The sequence below is a fragment of the Mercenaria mercenaria genome, chromosome 17, assembly GCF_021730395.1.
Source record: "Mercenaria mercenaria strain notata chromosome 17, MADL_Memer_1, whole genome shotgun sequence".
Taxonomy (NCBI): domain Eukaryota; kingdom Metazoa; phylum Mollusca; class Bivalvia; order Venerida; family Veneridae; genus Mercenaria; species Mercenaria mercenaria.
Genome location: NC_069377.1, coordinates 35,613,114 through 35,637,578, shown reverse-complemented (window position 1 = coordinate 35,637,578; position 24,465 = coordinate 35,613,114). Strand labels below are relative to the sequence as shown.

General features: G+C 36.0%; 2 protein-coding genes across 3 annotated transcripts in view; both read right to left on the bottom strand.

Moving 5' to 3' along the window:
* The window catches only part of LOC123537261 (galectin-3-like), a 42,539-nt gene extending 27,015 nt beyond the window's left edge, over nt 1-15,524 (bottom strand). For both annotated transcript variants that reach the window (XM_045320915.2, XM_045320916.2), the window contains exons 1-4: nt 15,410-15,524; nt 2,574-2,761; nt 1,683-1,764; nt 531-640 (exon numbers count right to left, since the gene is read on the bottom strand). In XM_045320915.2, coding sequence (XP_045176850.1) covers nt 531-640; nt 1,683-1,764; nt 2,574-2,761; nt 15,410-15,416 — 387 coding nt within the window. In that variant the 5' untranslated portion in view covers nt 15,417-15,524. The remainder of the gene's footprint in view (nt 1-530; nt 641-1,682; nt 1,765-2,573; nt 2,762-15,409) is intronic.
* LOC123537368 (branched-chain-amino-acid aminotransferase-like) overlaps nt 1-24,465 on the bottom strand; it is a 363,414-nt gene that overhangs the window by 320,015 nt on the left and 18,934 nt on the right. The window lies entirely within an intron of this gene.

The following is a 24,465-nucleotide window of genomic DNA, read 5'->3' as shown; positions in this document are numbered from 1 at the left end:
TGGAAACCATGTGACATGTTTTGACCAATGAGATGACTGTACTCTTATACTGGTTGCTAACCTGAAATTAAGTCAGATACTGATTCACAGGCACAACATAGCTGAATTACTTGACAAACTAAAAAGCCTGGTAAACTGATATATAGTGCATGCAGACAGAAAATATGTGTTGCTGATATTAAAACTGTACAACTTGAAACCTGGGTGATCCGTAACAGAAGTACTTGAAACAAAATTGTGCAATGCTAGAAGAAAGCTGTTAAATCAATAATATCCGTCTGTGTGGAGAGGGGAGTGGAGTCGGGGCTGGGAAAATGTTTGTGCACTTTATGATTTTTATTAAATTTCTACTACAATATAAAATTCCAATTCAATTCAAAACTTGATATCCACAAAATCATGTCCCCATAATACAGCCATTTTGCTGACACAACATTTCATGCCAATGAAATGATTTCAGCAAATGAGTTAATGCTTCTCTAGTATAAATACAGCTCACTCTTATACCACTAAACTAAATATCAACTTACATTAGGTCTGTTTAGAATAGTTACACCTCCTTGTGGGTTGTATACTGCTGTTCCTGGTGGGGGTGGGGGATACACCCCGGGAGCTGGAGCACCATACGGATAGGGAGCACCTAAACAGATAACAAAAAAATTATCCTGAAACAGTTATTTTGGAAGCACCAAATGCAACAAAGCAAAAAACAGACTGTGTCTGTTCATGAGAGGTAAGAATAATATTATGTGTAACACCCTTCGTATGCTCTATAATCGGCTTCAGCTTAACTCTATTACTGTGAAATCAATAGTTTTCAGGGAAGAAAAATTTTCATGGATTTCGTGGTTAAGTCATTTCACAAAATTAAATCCCTATAAACAAGTAAAGTTACCACTCATTTTAAGTTCAAAATAGAAAATCCATTAAATCAGTCTCCACAAAACAGAGGTTTTTACGAAAAAACATGAAATTTCATGCATACAAAATTAACCTTTAGCCTGCTGGCGGCGAGCTATTCTGCCTTTGCCACCAGTGCAGACCAAGATCAGCCTGCACATCCGTGCAGTCTGATCATGGTCTACACTGTTCGCTATTCAGTCAGTAAATTTTCGAATAATAAATGGTATTGCCCAAATTGAATGATGGACCAGTCCATTTTAGAAATTTAGCATACAAAATTAAATGATTTTGCAATGGAAAATTACTTTGAATGGATTCCATGATACTAAAGGACTAGAAAATATAACAACTCTGGGTCCAAGTAGTGGGAGACTTTTTATAACTGCCACATGGCACATAAAGACTGTTGCTGTAACAGTGAATTAAATCCATAAGTAGATTAAGTCATAATTAACACAAACTCTAGCAATGCTTAGTAGTGTATTATTTCAGTAGAAAGTGTTACACATAAACCTACTGAATAAGGAAGTTTGCTGCAAGTGAAATAGTAACAAAGATACTGGACCACATACTGCATCCATTCTATTTTCAACACTGACAGCTGTAATCTGAATTACTTTGTAACAATTTTTCCAAAATCAAAAATTAGATTTATAATTTTTTACTGATTGTAAAGTTCCCATTTAGTAATCCTAAAACTGAGAACACAGACAAATGGCAGAAACATGAAGACATCTGAGAAAGGTATTCTGTTTTATTACTTATAAATTGTATATTACCTGGTTGTGTTGGGTACGGTGCCTGACCTGGCTGAGCCGGGTATCCAGGGTAAGCAGGTTGTGCTGGGTAGGGAGGTCCACCCTGAAATAATTGTATATGATATATATTATATACTATAACATTATCAGAGACAAAGAGTTTTTTTGTTAAAGATGTCCAATGGCCATATTCACTAAAATATTTTATACTTAAATATTAACTTCAAATGTTGAAAAATCCTCATCAAGTATAGTTACCTTTACTAAATATATAAATCAACTGTGCATGTAGAGCTACATTCATAATTAAATATCATGCAGTATAGTCGATCCTTAAAAAACTTTAAACTTCCAGTTTTTTAGTGATAGTACACATTTATACTGTGCTCAGCTCAGACATGTATACACAGTGTGTACTATTTTTCACCTAATACATAGTACTGTTTGTACACAAACTTGTTAATTTATTGTTTACATAAACTATATGTGGTCTTTGTTCATGTTTTCAAATAGTGGATTTAGTATACATGTACCTTTAAGTATTAAACAAAATGTAAGTTACACAAACGGATTTATCATTTAGTTTTTATGGAGACATCAAACATGGTTCCCACGCAACCACTGTTAATAACAGTATTAGTGCAGACTCATAATATACTAACTCTGTTTTTGTGACTTTATCAAGAAAAAACTAGAGATGCTTCTGAGAAAAGCGCATGTCTCCCACAACTGCCTAATCATCTGGCAGGTTAATCATTTATCTTTTAAGTACAATTCCATTAGTTCAATAAACTGTTGCCGAAGTGAAAAACAACCTTTTACACCTTTGAATGTGAACATTTTCATTTTCTAATTGAATGAAATTGAATTGACCTTTAAAACTTTTGATCATTACAAAATAAGAATACTTACATCATATTTAAAACCTTCCTGTGGTGGATATGGTGCATAAGCACCCGGTTGTCCCTGGTAACCCCCTGGTTGGCCTGGGTATGCACCTGGTTGCCCAGGGTAACCGGGTGTACCTCCCGACATTGCCTGCACCTCATCATAGGAAGGTGGGGGAGCAGCTGGGGGAGCAGCTGGGTTGTAGCTGGTATCTGAAGAGACAAAAGAAAACATCATAACTGCTTGTCTAGAATTGCAGTACCCATTTTATGGGGTAAAATCTGTTTTAAAGTCTTTTATTGTTGCACTAAAACACTGATCCCTCAAGGTCACTTGGGGATAAACTAAATGCTCATGTTATCCATGGTTTCCAGCCACCCAAACTTAGAAAATATACATGCAACGATAATTAATCGGGGATCATAATACTGGTGGACAACAGTCATTGAACATTTTCTGTTAGATTAGATCACAAAGATATATTATTCTACCACAAAAATGTCACAATAAGTGGAAAACCTGCTAATTTAACTGTTTTATTTGTATTTAATTTGTAGAAATATTTCATAAACTGTAGCAGTAAGTCTGATTCACAAGTGATAAATCTAATTATTTTTACTGGTATAAATAATTTAATGAAAAATTGCTGTGAACACCTGGACCCTTTCACTGAAGTGATAGTGTTTTCATAGCAATTGTCACATGGCCTACAATATACAACAGATATGTTGCTGACCTGTATATCTAGTCACTAATTACTAAATTAGCTGGCATTAAGACAGTGGTAAATTGAAACTGTCATGATCAATAATCCCACTGTATTTTTGTCAATGCTTGAACATGGTAACTTTATTAATTTTTAAAATCAAAGCATTCAACCGACCAGTATTGACCACAGCATGATTGTACTGACCAGGAATACTAGTATTGCACAGGACCAAAATTTGAATTGACCAGTATTGTCCATTTCAATGAGTGTAATTTATAGTAATAAATCTTAAATTTATTTAAAACAAGCAAATTCGATGAATTGGAATCCCCCGCCGAAAGGGTCAGAGTTGAGGAACGGCAAAAAAATATATCCTGCAAAAAGTTAAGAATGTTACCAAGAAGCAAATAATTTCATTAGTCAAATCAAATTAAAAGAAAATGAATGGTTTGTTTGGGTGTGGGGGGGGGAGGATACAACAGTTTACATGTTGATTATAAATATTGGTAGAAAACGAAAAATGGGGTGACCAATGTAATGTGGTGACCAGGTGTAGGTACACAACATCACATGTTTATAATAAATGTGCATGGAAAAGAATGGAAGAAGTTTAATGAAATTCTTCCAATTGGTTGGTTTGTTATGTACAGATCTGTGGATTTTTAAACAATTAAAGGGCAATAACTAAATGGAAAATTGACCAATCGAAAAAAAACTTGAAGGGCATCGTCGCAGTATCTTGGTTCATGTCTATTTCAAGTTTGATGAAATTCTACCTCCTAGTTACTGAGAAATGGCTGCAGACGGACATTTTTCATTAAATCAAGGGCAATAACTCTGAGGGAAATTGATCTATCAAAAAAAAAAAAACTTGATGGGCATCAGCGCAGTATCTTGGTTCATGTCTATTTCAAATTTGATGAAATTCTACCTGTTAGTTACTGAGAAATGGCTGCAGACAGACATTTTTTATTAAATCAAGGGCAATAACTCTGAGGGAAATTGACCAATCAAAAAAAAAAACTTGACGGGCATCATCGCAGTATGTTGGTTCATGTTTATTTCAAGTTTCATGAAATTCTACCAAGTAGTTACTGAGAAATGGCTGCGGACGGACGGACGGACTGACAACGCCATTTCAATACCCCCCTCCCGATTTCATCGGCGGGGGATAATAAAGGCTACTGTAAGAAGATAAAAGCATTGAATAAACTAGTATTGACCAGTCTTAAGTATTTCCAAAATGGAGCCTGACTAGGACACACTGCCAAGGACCAAAATTGAATCGACCAGTACCGACTACAGTGACTATACTTTCAAATGAACAAAATTTTATATCATTCAAATTGTTTTATTATTTTTATATTACTATTACAGCCTGTGCTAATCTGTGATTGTAAAAGTGTTGGATAAGAATGTAGAAGTGTTGAATATACCAGTATTGACCACCCAAGAGTGACCATAGTAATAAATCGACCAGTATTGACCGGTAATACCGTATTAACCGATTTTAACCAGTATTGACTGCCAGCCCGGTCAATACTCATATTGACCAGCTTTTTGCCAACATTGCCAGTGAGCAGTGTTTCACTATAGATGGGAATAAGCTGACTAGATCAATCGATCAAAAAAGCATAGTTACACTTATCAAAGATAGAAGTCCAAACTGCCAATGATAGAAAAAAACATGAAGTAAAGTCTTAAAAATGGGGTATGCTCCAGCATGCAGTGATCCACTGTAATTGAAAATACGGGGACCAGATCAATCGATCATAAAAGCATACACTAATCATAGACAAACCGTCAAACTGCCAAGAACAGAAAACAAGAGGGCCATGAAGGCCGTGTATCGCTCACATGACCTAGGAATCATCAAAATTAACATTCTCACCAAATTTCATTAAGATACTGTCATAAATGTGGCCTCTACATTGTTAACAAGCATTTCCTTTGATCTGACCTGGTGACCTAGTTTTTGACCCCAGATGACCCAATATCAAACACATCCAAGATTTTATTGAGGGTAACATTCTGACCAAGTTTCATTAAGACTGGCCCGGTGACCTAGATTTTGACCCCACATGACCCAGATTCGAACTTGACCTAAGAGCATCAAGATTAACATTCTGACTAAGTTTCATGAAGATACAGCCATAAATGTGACCTCTAGAGTGTTAACAAGCTTTTCCTTTGATCTGACCTAGTGAACTAGTTTTTGAACCCACCTGACCCTGATTTGAACTTGACCTATAGATCATCAAGATCAACATTCTGACCAAGCTTCATTAGGATATGGTCATAAATGTGGCCTCTACAGTGTTGACTAGCTTTTCCTTTGATTTAACCTGGTGACCTAGTTTTTGATCCTACATGACATAGATTCAAACTGGACCTTGAGACCATAAAGATTAACATTCTGACCAAGATTCATGAAGATACAGTCATAAATGTGGCCTCTACAGTGTTAACAAGCTTTTCCTTTGATTTGACCTGGTGACCTAGTTTTTTGACCCCAGATGACCCAATATCGAACTCGTCCAAGATTTTATTAAGGGGAAGATTCTGACCAAGTTTCATTAAGATTAGGCCAAAATTGTGACCTCTAGAGTGTTAACAAGCTTTTCCTTTGATCCGATCTAGTGACCTAGTTTTTGATCCTACCTCACCCAGATTTGAACTTGACCTATAGATCATCAAGATCAACATTCTGACCAAGTTTCATTAAGATAAGGTCATAAATGTGGCCTCTACAGTGTTAACTAGCTTTTCCTTTGACTTGACCTGGTGACCTAGTTTTTGACCCCAGATGACCCAATATCGAACTCGCCCAAGATTTTACTGAGGGGAACATTCTGACCAAGTTTCATTAAGATTGGGGCCAAAATTGTGACCTCTTGAGCGTTAACAAGCGTTTCCTTTGATTTGATCTGGTGACCTAGTTTTTGACCCCAGATGACCCAATATCGAACTCGTCCAAGATTTTATTTAGGGGAAGATTCTAACTATGTTTCATTAAGATTGGGCCAAAATTGTGACCTCTAGAGTGTTAACAAGCTTTTCCTTTGATCTGACCTAGTGACCTAGTTTTAGACCCCACCTGACCAACATTTGAACTTCACCTATAGATTATCAAGACCAACATTCTGACCAAGTTTCATTAAGATAAGGTCATAAATGTGGCCTCTACAGTGTTAACTAGCTTTTCCTTTGATTTGACCTGGTGACCTAGTGACCTAGTTTTTGACCCCAGATGACCCAGTATTGAACTCGTCCAAGATTTTATTGAGGGGAACATTCTGACCAGGTTTCATAAGATTGGGCCAAAATTGTGACCTCTAGAGTGTTAACAAGCTTTTCCTTTGATTTGACCTGATGACCTAGTTTTTGACCCCAGATGACTGAATATCGAACTCGTCCAAGATTTTATTCAGGGGAACATTCTGACCAAGTTTCATTAGGATTGGGCCAAAATAGTGACCTCTAGAGTGTTAACAAGCTTTTCCTTTGATTTGACCTGGTGACCTAGTTTTTGATCCCAGATGACCCAATATCGAACCCGTCCAAGATTTTATTGAGGGAACATTCTGACCAAGTTTCATTAAGATTGGGCCAAAATTGTGACCTCTAAAGTGTTAACAAGCTTTTCCTTTGATTTAACCTGGTGACCTAGTTTTTGACCCCAGATGACCCAATATCGAACTCGTCCAAGATTTTATTGAGGGTAACATTCTGACAAAGTTTCATTAAGATTGGGCCAAAATTGTGACCTCTAGAATGTTAACAAGCTTTTCCCTTGATTTGACCTGGTGACCTAGTTTTTGATCCCAGATGACCCAATATCGAAATCCTCCAAGATTTTATTGAGGGTAACATTCTGACCAAGTTTCATTAAGATTGGGTTGTAAATGTGGCTTCTAGAGTGTTAACAAGGCAAATGTTGACGCACAACGCACAATTACCGCACGCCGACGGACAATGACCGGTCACAATAGCTCACCTTCTGGTGAGCTAAAAATTGACTCCAATTTTCAGAAAAACGTACTTAGACAAATTCAGAGTGCAGAGTTATAAGTAACCTGGAGTAACCCATCAGTCCCGTACGAATAGCCTCTCAGGCCATAATTGATATATTTTCAACCAATTTCTTTACTTTTCAGTCGCACATCCAAGACAAACAAGAGTGCCAGAATGTCACAATATACACCCGTCACAGCAAACTTCTTTACTCCAGCACCTGTATTTGCAAATGGAATTTTAATTATGTGGTTGTTTAGTAATCATTGTAAGTCTTTTGTTTTTCTAAGTCCACAAAAAACTCCTTACCAGATAGAGATACCTTAAAATACACCTAAAATTGGAAAGTAACATCTATGTTGTACCACAGAAAAGTGGTCTTGGTTTTTCCCTACAGTCAATTATAAACAAGAGGACCATGATGGTCCTGAATCGCTCACCTCTTCCCACATGACCCAGTTTTGAGTATGACGTCGTTGACCTAGATATTATCAAGATAAAAATGCTGACCAATTTTCATGAAGATCCATTGAAAAATATGGTCTCTAGAGAAGTCACAAGGTTTTTCTATTATTTGACCTATTGACCTAATTTTCGAAGGTACGTGACCCTGTTTTGAACTTTACCTAGATATCATCAAGGTGAACATTCTCATGAATTTTCATGAAGATCTCATGAAAAATATGGCCTTTAGAGAGGTCAAAAGATTTTTCTAATTTTAGACCTGCTGACCTAGTTTTTGACTGCAGTTGACCCAATTTCAAACTTGACCTAGATATCATCAAGATGAACATTCAGACCAACTTTCATACAGATCCCATGAAAAGTATGGCCTCTAGAGAGGTCACAAGGTTTTTTTATTATTTGACCTACTGACCTAGATTTTTAAGGCACGTGACCCATTTCAAACTTGACCTAGATATCATCAAGGTGAACATTCTGACCAATTTTCATGAAGATCCATTCAAGGGTATGGCCTCTACAGAGGTCGCAAGGTTTTTCTATTTCAAGACCTACTGACCTAGTTTTTGATCGCAGTTGACCCAGTTTCAAACCTGACCTATATATCATCAAGATCAACATTCAGACCGACTTTCATACAGTTCCCATGGAAAATATGGCCTCTAGAGAGGTCACAACGTTTTTTCATTATTTGACCTACTGACCCATTTTTTGACGGTACGTGACCTACTTTCAAACTTGACCTAGATATCATCAAGATGAACATTCTGACCAATTTTTATGGAGATCCATTCACAAGTATGGCCTCTAGACAGGTCAAAAGGTTTTTCTATTTTTAGACCTACTGACCTAGTTTTTGACCGCACATGACCTACTTTCGAACTTGACCTAGATATCATCAAGATGAACATTCAGACCAATATTCATACAGATTCCATGAAAAATATGGCCTCTAGAGAGGTCACAAGGTTTTTCTATCATTTTACCTACTGACCTAGTTTTTGATGGCACGTGATCCACTTTCGAACTTGACCTAGATATCATCAAGATGAACATTCTGACCAATTTTCATGAAGATACCATGAAAAATATGGCCTCTAGAGAGGTCACAAGGTTTTTCTATTTTTAGACCTACTGACCTAGTTTGTTAAGGCACGTGACCCAGTTTCGAACTTGACCTAGATATCATCAAGATGAACATTCAGACCAACTTTCATAAAGATCCCATGAAAAATATGGCTTTAGAGAGGTCACAAGGTTTATCTATTATTTGACCTTCTGACTTAGTTTTTGATGGCACGTGACCCAGTTTAGAACCTGACCTAGATATCATCAAGGTGAACGTTCTGACCAATTTTCATGAAGGTCTTATGAAATATATGGCCTCTAGAGAGGTCACAAGGTTTTTCTATTTTTAGACCTACTGACCTAGTTTTTGATGGCACGTGACCCAGTTTCGAACTTGATCTAGATATCAGCAAGATGAACATTCTGACCAATTTTCATAAAGATCCCCCCCAAAAAATGTGACCTCTAGAGTGGTCACAAGCAAAAGTTTACGGACGGACGGACGCACGGACGGACGGACGACGGACACCGCGCGATCACAAAAGCTCACCTTGTCACTTTTGACAGGTGAGCTAAAAAGTTACAATATAAGTTATTTATGGTAACAACTAAGGGAAGTTAATCTTAAAAAAAAAAAAAAAAAAAAAAAAATCCAAAAAAAAAGTCCACACAAAAATCTTTACCAGGTAGAGATTGGTCAAAATACACCTCAAAATTGGATGTAGCATGCATGTTGTACTACAGAAAAGTGGTCTCGATTTTTCCCTACGACTAGTAGTGAAAAAGTTACAATAGTAATTCTAAAGAAGGGAACTGCACATGCATGACACTTCGTCTCATGATGGTGTATAAATGTGCCAAGTTACATCAAAATCCCTCCATGCATGAAGAAGAAATGCTTCGGACAAAGTCATTCTTGTATCTGACCTTTGGCCTCTAAGTGTGACCTTGACCTTAGACCTAGGGACCTGGTTCTTGCGCATGACACTTCGTCTCGTGATGGTGAACATTTGTGCCAAGTTATATCAAAATCCCTCTATGCATGAAGAGGAAATGCTCCGGACAAGGTTTTCATTCTTGTATCCTTTGACCTCTAAGTGTGACCTTGACCTTAGACCTAGGGACCTGGTTCTTGCGCAGGACACTCCGCCTCGTGGTGGTGAACATTTGTGCCAAGTTATATCAAAATCCCTTCATGCATGAAGAAGAAATGCTCCGGACAAAGTTTTCATTCTTGTATCATTTGACCTCTAAGTGTGACCTTTTCCTTAGACCTAGGGACCTGGATCTTGTGCATGACACTCCGTCTCATGATGATGAACAATTCTGCTAACTTTCATCAAAACCCCTCTATGCACGAAGAAGATATGCTCCGGACAAAGTCATTCTTGAATTTGACCTTTAACCTCTAAGTGTGACCTTGACCTTAGACCCAGGGACCTGGTTCTTGCGCATGACACTCCGTCTCATGATGGTAAACAACTGTGCCAAGTTTCATCAAAATCCCTCCATGCATGTAGAAGATATGCTCAGGACAAAGTCTGTGGACGCCGCCCGCCCGCCCATCCGCCCGCCAGGGGTGTTCCCATAATACGTCCCGTTTTTCAAACGGGCGTATAAAAACAGGAAGTGATTTGGAATATAGGAAAAGGCTAATTTTATGTTTATGTGCAACTGGATATAACTTATATAATAATCATCTGAAATATGAATAATGAATAGTCAGGGGTGTAACTGTTTCAAGTTATCACAGTTTATAACCCATTTGAGTTATTGCTTATACTTTCATAACTTGTTTCAGTTATCATAAAATATTACAAAGCCCTCCTGTGCCAATTCCTCTTTTTGAATGAGATTAATGCAATTATTTCCTGAATCCTTGAACTTTTATCTTTCCAGCTATGCAGTAAAAAATTTTACGCAAGGGTGATAAAGTTTTACGCAAAAGTTTTAAAGCTATAAAACTCTTAACATTCCATTATGCTTATCAGGTCATTATCAGACTAAAAGAGAATTTGATTAACCATGGTTTGCTACAAATTTCACTTTAATTGTCACTTTTTGAGAACAGCAAAAAGACTTTTTTTGAATAACTTTCTGAGTTAATTCTATTTTATAACTAATACAGGTTATAAAATGCTTGAAAAAGTAACTGAAATAGGTTACATAACTTAAAAACAGTTACACCCCTGACTGATGAAGGGAGTTATAAAGGTTTCATATTTTAAAATGAAACTAACTTTCCGTACAACTTAAGCCCAAAAAAAATTATTCCCATACTATAACGCATTTTATTACAAGTTTCCCTTCATAATGTTACATCATAAACAAACTATTTTAATACAATTAAGTTATTGTAAGTTTAAAATAAATATTTAACTGAAATTTGTCTTTTAAATACCTAAAAAATATTGACCAAGTGTTTTCAACTAAACCAGTAACTGTTAGAGAATTATCTATGTTTCGTATATATAAAAAATGTACGAGGGTCCCAGAAAATCGTGAACTTTTTTTATTATTTCAAAAATGAGCGACGCTTCAAATAATTATTTCAACTGGTGTTATTTCAATGTATACTCAACAGGACTATAGAGGTTAAAATCAAATATCTGTCATATTATTCAAGTATTTTTTTAAATAATGGACAGCAGTCAATGCTAGTCAGCACACGTTTAGTTTTCCTCCTACAAAAAGAAGCAGCTTCCTTTTAAATTCAAGTAACTTTCCCTGTATACATCTCACAGTTTTAACATTTATACCGTCATTAATGGCAGCGTGTGGCGCATAATTACCTTGCGTTTCAAGTCTTTGACATCACTTATGATAAAACAGTGATGCAATTTTGAAAGTAACGGTCGCAAGCACTTTAAGAAATGACGACATCAGACAAGTTCGCGGAGCAGCAAGTATTAAAAGAATTATGACGCCCTCTCTTTGAATCACTCGCCCAACCTTCCTTAAAATGTTTGTGCCACATAAAGACAAGTGTCCTGCTAACATTTGCTTGACCTCCAGAATTTTCAAATTCCCATTTTGTTTGTGAAGGAGTCAAACAGCGACCTACACAATATTTTATTAATACTTTCTGCGCCGCAAACTTACCTGACGTCGCAATTTTTGGAAGTGCGTGCGACCGTTACTTTCAAAATTACATCACCATTTTAAAGCAAGTGATGTCAACGGAACATAATTATGCGCCACATGTTGCTGTTAGCGACGATATAAATTTTAATCCTTGTATACCAGGTACGTTACATGAGTTTAAATGGAAGCCGCTACTTTTTGTAGGAGGAAAATTTAGCGTGCGCCGACTAGCACTGACTTACGTCCATTATTCAAAGAATACTCAAATAATATGTGAGGTATTCAATTTTAAACTCTATAGTCATGTCGAGTATACATTGAAATACCATCAGTTGAAATAAGTATTTCATGCGTCGCTTATTTTTGAAATGATAAAAAAATTCGCGATTTTCTGGGACAACCCTCGTATACATATATGCAACTTTTTTATAAAAGTACAAAACTATTATTAAATGAACCAATCCCTGTTGTATTCGTAGTAGCAATGCAAGTTGATACTATTGCAGATTCTGCAATTCTGCGTATTTATATGCATCAAGTCAACCGGTTGAAAATATATCAGTTGAATGACCTCAGTAAAATGTAATACAAAACTGCTGAACGAATAGCCACCTGCGAGTTATTTCACTATTCTTACGGGAGAGCCATACGAATAGCCTGGCACAAAAGCTGTTATTTGCATTATTTTTCTTTTTTGTATTTGTTAATGGTCAAAGGCATGTATAATGCCGAATTTGCCGAATAAACCTTGAACCTTGATGAAAATAATGTACATGTATCCGACAGACAGTAATTTGCTCTTGCCTTTTTTTCAATCTATTGAAAAAAAACAAGAAATATCTTTAAAAATGATAGTCGGCGAATTGTAATAAGGAAAGAACTTTATGAATTTTTCATCTAACATTCATCTTTCATCTAACATTTTTCAAATTGCAAAACTAAACACCGCACTTTAACAATTTAAATGGTTCTCTTTTAATTTTTCGCAAAGGTTTCGTAGGGTTGCAAGTTTGTTTCGTTTATCCTTAGACGAATAATTACAGCAGTAGTTTGATGAAGATTCATGAAGCGGTTCATGAGAAGAGGTCATTAAACGTGTTTATATTTTTAGCTAAATTGGTCCCTATCCCCATTTGTAACAAAATAGCAGGAGACCTTACGATATTGTTACACATCGAGTTTGAATAAAATCCATCACATTTTAGTGGTTAATGCGAAGAAAGGCATATCTACTTTTAGCTACAGTGGTCCCTAATAGGGCCCAAGTTCCTATATAAATAAATTTGGAAGAGGACCTTATAATGATGCCCCAGACCAAGTATGACAAAGATCCACCAAGCTGTTCACGAGACGCTGTATAAAGGTATTTCTAGTTTTAGCTCTAGCAGCCCCTAAAAGTGGTCAAATGTCCCAGCTGAAGAAAGTTGAAAAAATCAATTAAAGGATTTTTTATTTATTAATTTTATTTATTTCGAAAATAGGCCAACTGATCCCGCTTTAACAAATGCATATTCGCTATTCATGAATCTTTGGACAATGACGTCACACCTGTAATTATTTCAATATTTCTGTTTCATAAGCAAAGTTTGACCGTAGTCATATCACATAGATAAACTGTATGAGATTCAGTCATTATATAGCATATATATAATGAAACAGATTTCAACTGAGTTCAATATTTGCATACCATACTAAAGAAAAATATTCATATATAATAAATCAGTTAAATAACTTATAACAAATATATCAAAGCAAACAAGTACTCATTTTAATTTGCAATCTGAATAAGTCACAAAAGCAAGAAACCTTTTCATATACAGACCACAATTGTAACAAGGAAAATCTTTTAAAAGCTCTTCTCTGCATAAAAGACTCTTATCACACCCTTATTCATGTGATACGAAGACCGTATTAAGCTCTTTCTTTAATTTGATATATGTTGGTATTTGAACAGGTTTTTATCATATTTATTAAACTTACTTATCATTTTGAGATATATCAATATTCTTGCTAAATATACTGAGCCAAAGTTAGATTTAAAACTGTGAACAGCGTCGTTCAGGATAAACGCTTTGTCTACATTTCACTCAGCGTAGCACAATCAACAGAGTGAAAGAAATTGACACTCTCGTCCAATCAGGCAGAGTGTTGCATAAATCTTCCATTTTGATAAATTATCTCTAATGCGTTATCAAGTAGTTTGATTGGCAAACTGAAGTCACGTGGCATAGGTAACGAAAACGAATTTAGACGGCGTTCGCCGAATAACAGGGAAACAAGTTTTTGTCCAGTACTGTTTACCAATATAAAAGGATTTTATATACATTTTTTTGTAACTGCATGAAGAGTGATTTCAGAGTGAATACAGTAGTGCCATTTCATATACAGAGGCCAACTTGTAGGAAACACATTAATTTAGTCTGGTTTGCTCAGGCACACCATGAACTTGGCTGCACTGAAACCTTTTATTTTGCCGAAAGATACAAGTGGAAATTTTAAGACACGATTGGATAAAAATTAATTATAATAATTAATTACTTGTCCTGAATAATTACAATTAACTATTTGCCCCTAAAATTAAGTAATTAAATGTAATTTATTTATAATAAGAAGATTGCCAAAATAGTTGTAATTAATTAATTATTTTATAAAATAATTAGGCACAACCCTGACTGTATTACCACTGTAAAGGTCACTGCTGGTAAAGGACTAAAGGTTATGATTAGTTGTCATAAAGTTGCCAGTTGCCATATAAAACGTATTCAACAATTCATGAGCACAATCCATGTCTTAAATACAAAAGAAAACATTAAGTTTATCATTTTAATTCATCAGTCCCGAGAAAAACAAGAAATTGATACAAACTTCCGATTACGGCATACAGATTTCTATTTATTATTTATCGCACTTGCGTTCGTATTTTTCCTGGGATTACAGAATTATAAATCACAGACAATTAGCTAAAATTATTTAGCGCAGCGATATTGTTATACTGTTATGCATCCCTGCGTCAATCATTAAAAAAAAAGCAACATTTGAAGTTATGGTAGCCAGAACTAACCGACAAATTATGTATTTAATACGAGAGCAAACTTTTGAAATCATCTCCCGTTTTTAAAGAAAAAGAAAATAGTCTTCTCATTGTAAATACCGTTCTCAGTATTCATATTGATTACCGGACCTCTAGACAGCCCTGTGTCTAGTGGCCTGGTTACTGGACACCTAGCCACTGCCAATTTTATATCAAAACATGTAAAAGGGCCATAGATTATAAACATTTATTTATAAAAGACATATATGGAGTTACCAAATGTATATAGAAGAATTTATACATCAGTTTTAGTCTGTTTGTGCAGAAGTGCACATTTCTGGCCATATCTAACATCTGTATCACTATCAGCTGATCAGATTTTTTATGAAATAATTTATGAACCAAAATATTCATTATAAAACACGAAAACTACGTATTTGAGAATAATCTCTTAAAGGATTAATACATGTATAAACTATACGACAACTTTACCTGTCATTTTTTATTGTCACGCTTTGATAATTGTCACAAAACAACAAAAGTTTACATTTTTGACTGAAATTTGTTTACAAGGCGTGACCGTTCAATGGAAACGTCGTGATGCTTGGTCAGGCTAGACAACACCAAATCATAAATACACAAAATATAGGTCAGACACCGCTCATTTAGGGTAAGTTAGTAAGTAAGTAAGATAAGATAATCTTTATTTAACGTCGGTTATAACAAACAACATTAACATTAGTTTCTACAAACTATTTTCTGAAAAACATGATTTTCCTGAAATGCTTGCCTTCATCATTCAACATAATTCAACATTAAATGATCATGCAATTAAAACAATTATTTTTATGGATGGAGGTTAAAGCTTTTAACAGTTTAAAACATGTATATCTGTTGTAGTGTTTCCAACTCAAAATAATTTGTATCTGAAAGTGTTACTGATGGACTACAATGGACACAAAGAAACTATCCTGGTCAGACAACCTCAGCCCGGCCCCGGCCCATATTAGGGACAACTAAGGCCACATTTTAGGATATTACATAGATACCATGTTTTAGAAAGTTCTTGGCCACATGTCTTAACTGTCTTTTAAAAAATGTTACTTATATTGAGGAATGATTAGAAGGCATGTAGATGAACAGTTTATTGTCAGTTGATTAATGTACCGGGACAATGTTACAGGCAACCCGGACCATATCTCTGGATGTCCCAGTTCATGTTTCAGAAACAAATAAAACATTAATTTAAATGAACAAATTTACCATAAAATTCTTTGAAATGACACACTCTTGGAATGGTTAATTAAAAAATGACAGTCAGTCATTATGATCTTCTCACATGTGTTCAGGCGTAAAAAATTGTTTGTTTCCAGTAATTTAACATGCTCAAAAAATTAGGGTAGGTAGGTCGGTTTTTTTTCTTTTTATTCAGTGGGACTTTTCGGAAATTATTTTCGTATCAAAAAGGCCTAAAAAATCTTTGTTTCCGGTAACATGCTCAAAAAATTAGGATAGGTAGGTCGGATTTTTTTTTTATTTATTAAGTGAGACTTTTCGGAAATTATTTTTGTGTCAAATAATGAATACAAATAAGGGGGTTATGCCTTTAGAGCATCAGTAAGTTGACTTCTAACATCACTGACCATGTTTAAAGCATAAAAAGTGCATCCTTGTTTTGCAACTATTTGTTAAAATGTTTAAAAAAAATTCTCCAAGGCCATAAAATCATTTAGGGTCGGGCCAAAAATATAGGGTAGGTCGGGATACCGGAAACAAACAATTGTTTATGCCAAATGAAAACAAATAAGGGGGTTATGCCTTTAGAGCATCAGTAAGTTGATTTTTAACATCACTGAGCATGTTTAAAGCATAAAAAGTGCAGTTTTGCAACTTTTTGTTGAAAAATGGAAAAAGAATTTCTCCAAGGCCATATAAACATTTAGGGTCGGGTAGGTCGGTATACCGGAAACAACATTTTTTTTACGCCTTACAAGACCAACAACTTAAATAAAAGCATGTGATCAGTTGTCGCATGTCAAACTCCACAAGTATACAACTCTTCTGTTGTATTGTTTGACTATTTTATACTGTCACTTATCCATCATGTAAAAGTGAGCTGGAGTTTTAAGTAACATTGCTTTAATACTTTTATAAGAGGCCCCAAGATGAGTTATGTACATCTTCTAAATTCTTGAAAATTATACATAGCAAATATTGCCTTTTTCCAAGTTTTCATGGAACAACTCAATCATATAACCCATCTTTACGTGAAACTTTTCTCTCTCAAAATTAAATATATGTGGGTGCTGTGAAAATTACCAGAGGTACAAACTTACTGGCATGGGAAATTTAAAAGATATCCTAATGAATTACCATATACATATTGCAGGAAAGAAGTAAACCATTCACCTTTGAAATAATGGAAAAAATCCACAGTCTTAATTCATGCTTTTTTTTATTAATATCTCAATTAACACTTATTTTTGCTCACTTTATTAATTTTCAGTGTCATATATACACATTCTGTGCCAAACTTAGTGGAAATGAACATGATGAAAAATTTCACCTAATCTGTCAGGCCCGGATCCAGACATTTGACTGGGAGCACCAGTCTGGAACGTAGACGTCACCGCCGTGGCGCATAGCGCCGAGAGTGGGTAGGTACGGGAGGGGGACTTCTGCCCATGTTAGCGGGGTAAGGGAGGTCTCCCCATGGAATTTTTTGAAATACAGGTATGAAATGGTGGCCTCATGGGCATTTATTGGATAATCCCCTCATTTTTGGGGGATCAGGGGGCGCTCCCCGTGGACATTTTTGAAATACAGGTATGAAATGGTGACCTCTGGTGCATTTTTAGGTCAACGTTTTTAGGTAATGGAGAGATTACTCCCCTCTTGATGGGGGTCGGGCTCTCCCCTGGAAAATTTTGAAATATAGGTATGAAATGGTGGACCTCTGGGTCTAAATTTTGAGAGAAAATTCCTTTGCCAAAATAGTTGGATGCATCTTTGATAAGTATAGGTCACTTCTCAGCCAACTGGGCGGGCAAGCCCCCTCAGCCCGGCCCTGGAAACAGGCCTGGCTTTAAACATCATTGTGCCTGTTATTAAATTTGCTGTGGTCACTCACTGTCATATATATATATACACGTAGTTATAAATGCACCTATATATACTCTCTGGACAACTCACATAAATTCTATACTGTAACAGAAGTCAGAATGGTGCAAATTAATCAGCAGATGGTGACAAGGCAGCAGTTCTAGTTTCAACAAGGACAATAACTCATCTTGGCGGAAATCAATACCATAGTAAGCAGGTATGGTACACGAGGTTACATGCAACAGTTCTGCTTTTTGCTGGGTTTAGGGTCAAAACGACACAATTTAGGTCATACTGCAACTTTTCCAGATTTTCTTTAGGTTGGAGAAAGATGCCCCTCCAGGAATTGGCAGTCCCAAGAGTAGAACCACCAACTCTCCATAAGCCAGCTGGACAGCTTTTTCACATGAAGAATCCTATACCCTAAGCAAAGTTTTGAAAGTTTTTTTTTTAAATTCAGCTCGAGTGGATATTGTCAGGTGTTTGTGGGTCAAGGTACTTCTTTAACAATAACTGAATATTTTTCTGTATCTGCCAAGAGTTGAATACAGGGTTTAGTATTCCTCAGTGAAATGCAGCCTGTATTTCTGACTGGAAATTCGTAGTTATACAATGAATTAGAATACATAAAGAAAGTTTAATGTATTACTATGTCCAAAATAGTTTTATTGTTCCTTTTAAACTTTAATAATAGTATACTGCACACGTGTATTTTCAAGGAAATAAAAAAATTTCAGAGATGTAATAAATCCTGAAATCTGTTTCTTTCTTTGAATATGGAACAAATTTTGCTGTTTCAAAGCTTGCAAAATCTTCTTGTTTGTTTTGGGTTTAACGCCGTTTTTCAACAGTATTTCAGTCATGTAACGGCGGGCAGTTAACCTAACCAGTATTCCTGGATTCTATACCAGTACAAACCTGTTTTCCGCAAGTAACTGCCAACTTCCCCACATGAATCAGAGGTGGAGGACTAATGATTTCAGACACAATGTCATTTATCAAATAGTCAAGGAGAACATACGCCCCGCCTGAGGATCGAATTCGCGACCCCGAGATCCGTAGACCAAACGCTCTTACCTACTGAGCTAAGCGGGCGGGCTCAAAATCTTCTTGAGCAAGTCGAAATAAAGTCAGAACTCCAAAGTGAAACAAGAGCACCGCCTTGCGGGTGCTGACGCTCATCTGATTTTTTTTGTGTAATAGAAATATTGTCCTACCCATGATTTTCTAAGTCTAAAAAGGGCCATCATTCTTGCAAAAAGCAGGATAGAGTTATGTTTCTTGATGTACAGTGTCCACTTATGATGGTGAAAAACTGTTGCAAGTTTTAAAGCAATAGCTTTGATAGTTTATGAGAAAAGTTGACTTAAACATAATACTCAACCAAGAAAATGATTTTCTAAGTCCAAAAGGGGCAATAATTATTGCAAAAATCAGGATGGAGTTACGCTGCTTGCTGCACAGGGTCAGCTTATGATGGTGAACAAGTGTTGCAAGTTTCAAAGCAATAGCTTTGATAGTTTAAGAGAAAAAGTTGACCTAAACATAAAACTTAACCAAGAAATCTGATATTTTCTAAGTCCAAAAGGGGCCATAAATCTTGCAAAAAGCAGGATGGAGTTATGTTTCTTGCTGTACCGGGTCAACTTATGATGGTGAACAAGTGTTGCAAGTTTTAAAGCAATAGCTTTGATAGTTTAGGATAAAAGCTGACCTAAACATAAAACTTAACCAAGAAAACTGATTTTCTAAGTCCAAAAGGGGCAATAAATCTTGCAAAAAGCAAGATGGAGTTATGTTTCTTGCTGTACAGGGTCAGCTTATGATGGTGAACAAGTATTCCAAGTTTCAAAGCAATAGCTTTGACAGTTTGGGAGAAAAGTTGACCTAAACATAAAACTTAACCAAGAAATCTGATATTTTCTAAGTACAAAAGGGGCCATAAATCTTGCAAAAAGCAAGATGGAGTTATGTTTCTTGCTATACAGGGTCAGCTTATGATGGTGAACAAGTATTCCAAGTTTCAAAGCAATAGCTTTGATAGTTTAGGAGAAAAGCTGACCTAAACATAAAACTTAACCAGGCAACGCCGACGCAGACGCCGACGCCGACGCCGACGCCGACAACCGCTCAAGTGATGACAATAACTCATCATTTTTTTTCAAAAAATCAGATGAGCTAAAAATGTGCAAAGGCTTCACAATGTAACTTCAATACCACGTGAATAGTGATACATCGAGAATAGTGATGTCCAGTATATAAAGAAATAAACAGAAGAAGCAATATGTGTATATATCTTTATTATAAAAATCCAGTCACTGCAAACAAGCAATACAGAGACAAGGAGTCTCAGTTTTCAACACATCATTAATTTTTGTTCTTATACACTTATCCAATATCCTATCACAACTGTTACTTAACAACTATTATGTAATCTTAACAAAATATTGTAAGTTCAACAAAATCAAACCATATTTTTTTAATATTAAAGTTGTTTGTTTTATTACTTAACTCAATTTTCAACAAGAGCTCATGGAACATGAAATGCCCCCGTGATGCATTCAGTAATTGCACAAGGAGCAGAAATTATTTGGTCAACGTACACAAAAGTTCTACTGTTCTGGGTCAATGTGACCTTGACCTTTGACCTATTGACCCAAGCATTCTTGAGTTATCATACAGAAACTGTTTAACTGTTCCTGGTCACTGTGACCTTGACCTTTGGCCTACTGATCTCAAAATCAATAGGGGTCATCTGCTGACCATGATCAACCTCTATATCCAGTTTTGTGATCCTAGGACCAAGCGTTCTCAAGTTATCGTCCGGAAATGGTTAAACTGTTCCGCGACACTGTGACCTTGATCATTGATGTACTGACCTCAAAATCAGTTGGGGTCACCTGTTGATCATGGTTAACCTTCCTATCAATTTTAATGATCATAGGCCAAAGCATTCTAGAGTTATCATCAAGAAACCGTTTAATTGTTCCTGGTCACTGTGACCTTGACCTTTGACCTAATGACCTCAAAATCAATAGGACTCATCTGCTGATCATGACCAACCTTCCTATCAACTTACATGACCCTAGGCCCAAGCGTTCTTAAGTTATCATCCTGAAACCATTTAACTGTTCCGGGTCACTGTGACCTTGACCTCTGACCTACTAACCTCAAAATCAATAGGGGTCATCTGCTGGTCATAACCAACCTCTCTATCAACTTTCATGATCCTAGGCCCAAGCGTTCTGAGTTAAAAACCGGAAATTGTTTCACTGTTTCGGGTCACTGTGACCTTGACCTTTGATCTACTGACCTCAAAATCAATAGGGGTCATCTGCTGGTTATGACCAACCACCCTATCAACTTTCATGATCCTAGGCCAAAGTGTTCTTGAGTTATCATCCCGAAACGGATTGGTCTACTTACAGACAGACCGACCAACATCTGCAAAACAATATACCCCTCCTTCTTCGAAGGGGGGCATAAAAACTAACCAAAACTACAGATAAATGATTAATGCTGTAAAATCCTTGATATTTCTGTGCCTGATTCAAGAATACTTACATTTTGTCTGATATTAAACCATATATCAAGGGCTTAGAGCGAAACTGGTCTATCTGTATATAGAAATAGAAGCAGATAGACCAGTTTAGCTCTTACCTTTCGAATTATTCTAGTGAATATTACCCAAGAAACCCAGTGGATTTTTTTTTTGGTTTTGGGTCAACAGTATTTCATTAATGTAAAGGGATACAGTTACCATAACCATACTAACACTAGCTTGTTCTCCACAGGTAACTGCTAACTTCTCCACATAAATCAGAGGTGGATGACAAATGATTACAGAATGTCTTTTTAGCAACTTGTTATGGAGAACATGGACCAAACTCAAGAACACAGCGCTTTCCTTTCTGTGCTAAAAAGCCAACTAACTCAGAAAGAGGCTGTACGATTGCCAAGTCAAAGCAAGTGCCCTCAATATAACTGTTTTAACCATTAAAACATTAAACTTTTTAAAAGATCTGTTCAGTAAACATAATACATGAAACATAATATGCCATTTAACAATCGTATGCCAGAGCAAGAAAAGTTACAAAAAAGGATCATTGTTCTAACAAGCCTAGATTTTTAGATATTAATATGCCATTTTAAAAATCCTATGCCAAGCTGGTTCATAGTGCCATTTGACTTCAATACTTACAACATATGAGCCGCGCAATGAGAAAACAAACATAGAGGCTTTGCGACCAGCATGGATCCAGACCAGCCTACGCATTCGTGCAGTCTGATCAGGATCCATGCTGTTCGCTTTCAGAGCCTATTGGAATTAGAGAAACTGTTAGCGAACAGCATGGATTCTGATGACACGGCTCATATCAGAAAACAATCATACACTATAGAAGTTAGGAAAACTACAACAACACGAGGTATTTAACTATCAGGATTTCTTTCTTTCAAGCATTTGTTTTAAAGTCATTATATAACAATTGAATAATCACATGCCAAATTTTGTAAATGCAGGTTTGGGGTATTTAGTCTTTTTTCTTTTGTATGACTTTGTATAGAAACAGGTAATGTAAACTAGTCACTACTTACATGTGACATAACAATTCTCATAATTTTCAAACTCAATACAAAACATTTTCAAAAGTATAAATCTTTGTCTGTGTGTGCAAATTATGTGTTACAGCATGATTCCAAACATGTAAACTCATCAAATACATGTGATCCCTGAATAAAAGGCAAGTATCATTTATTTCTTATCAAATAAAAGTTTTGCTGAGGACCAGAAATATTCATAATCAAGTTTAAAGTATAAAGTATTTCATTTAAAGCTAAAAAGGTTCAACAAATTAATAAACAATAAAGACAAAAATCTAGCTATGAATCAGACATTTGGTCTGACATTTGTAACCCTTTAAGTTTTTTTTTTAAGTACACATAAGTTATATCCAGAAATATCAAACTAATTATTTAAAGAACACTAGCAGTCTAGCACTATATATCTTATCATTACATGGCTCCATATATAGATCACCAGGCCAAACTTGTGCTATTGCCTACTAAATTCTGCTGGCTAGTCATATCTTGAAGAAGAGAATAAAATGAAAATGTTGATGTTGTGTAATCAAACACTGACTGAACAGCTTGATCGTCTATGGTCAAAACTATTTGCCTTGGTCCTTTCGACCTCGGGCAATAGTTTTGACTATTGGCCAGTAAGCCATTCAATTAGTGTATACTACATATTACACTTTTACAGTGCACTTGCAGGTCAAATTAAACATAAACTGAGTACACTATTAACATATTTTCCAAATGATTAAAACCTGGGTGCATGTTGACAATAAATGAGCCATGCCATGAGAAAACCAACATAGTGGGTATGCGATCAGCATGGATCCAGACCAGCCTGCGCATCCGCGCAGTCTGGTCAGGCTCCATGCTGTTCGCTTTTAAAGCCTATTGGAATTGGAGAAACTATTAGCGAACAGCATGGATCCTGACCAGACTGCGCGGATGCACAGGCTGGTCTGGATCCATGCTGGTCGCAAAGCCACTATGTTGGTTTTCCCATGGCACGGCTCAAATAAGCAAGCCGAGACATTTACGATATTATTTGCTGCAACAGACAAAAATGTGCACTGGAACTGTCAATCAAACTTGTCTCATTTCAATAACAACAATGCAGTTTCTTCACAGCGAAAAGATAAAAGATATAAAATGCTTCATAAGTACTTATCTCCTTACAAAGGCATTTTGTTATATCATTTACCTTGCATTAAATAGTCACCTACCGTAAAACCTGTATTAAGCTGCCAGCCAAGGGAGTGAGACAATGAGACTGCTTAAGACAGACGGCTGCTTCAGTCAGGTGAAAAGCAGACTTAACTATCAATTAAGGACGTTAGCGGACTGGCTGCATAAGGCAAGTGGTTGTTTCATACAGGCAGCCACTAAGGCAAGTTTGACTTTACATATAAATATTTTGTTGTTCTCTGATTATCATAAACATGATATCAGCTGGTGAGAAAGGAAAGTTCATATATACAGTCATGCCTGTAATAAGCAGTCAACCAAGGCACTGACACAGTCTGTCTGCTTTGGGTAGCTGAATGCTTCAGAAATTAGAACAAAATATAAATATAGGAAGTTAACTGGCTGGCTGCTTTAGGCAAGTGGCTGTTTAATACAGGTGGCCACAAATGCAGGTTCAAGTGTACATGTATGCTATTGCCCATGTAGTAATAAAAGTATATAGAATGTTTTTAATAAAATCTTGAATCTTGAATCAAATTTAAATCAAAATCTGGTACAAACCATGTTAATTAAAGTTAATAAAAGTATAATTATACAGTGTCAATTAAAAAGCATCATTTACAACACTATTTAGTTATAAAAACAAAAAAAATGAGTATACTTAACACAAAATTTAATTACACTTC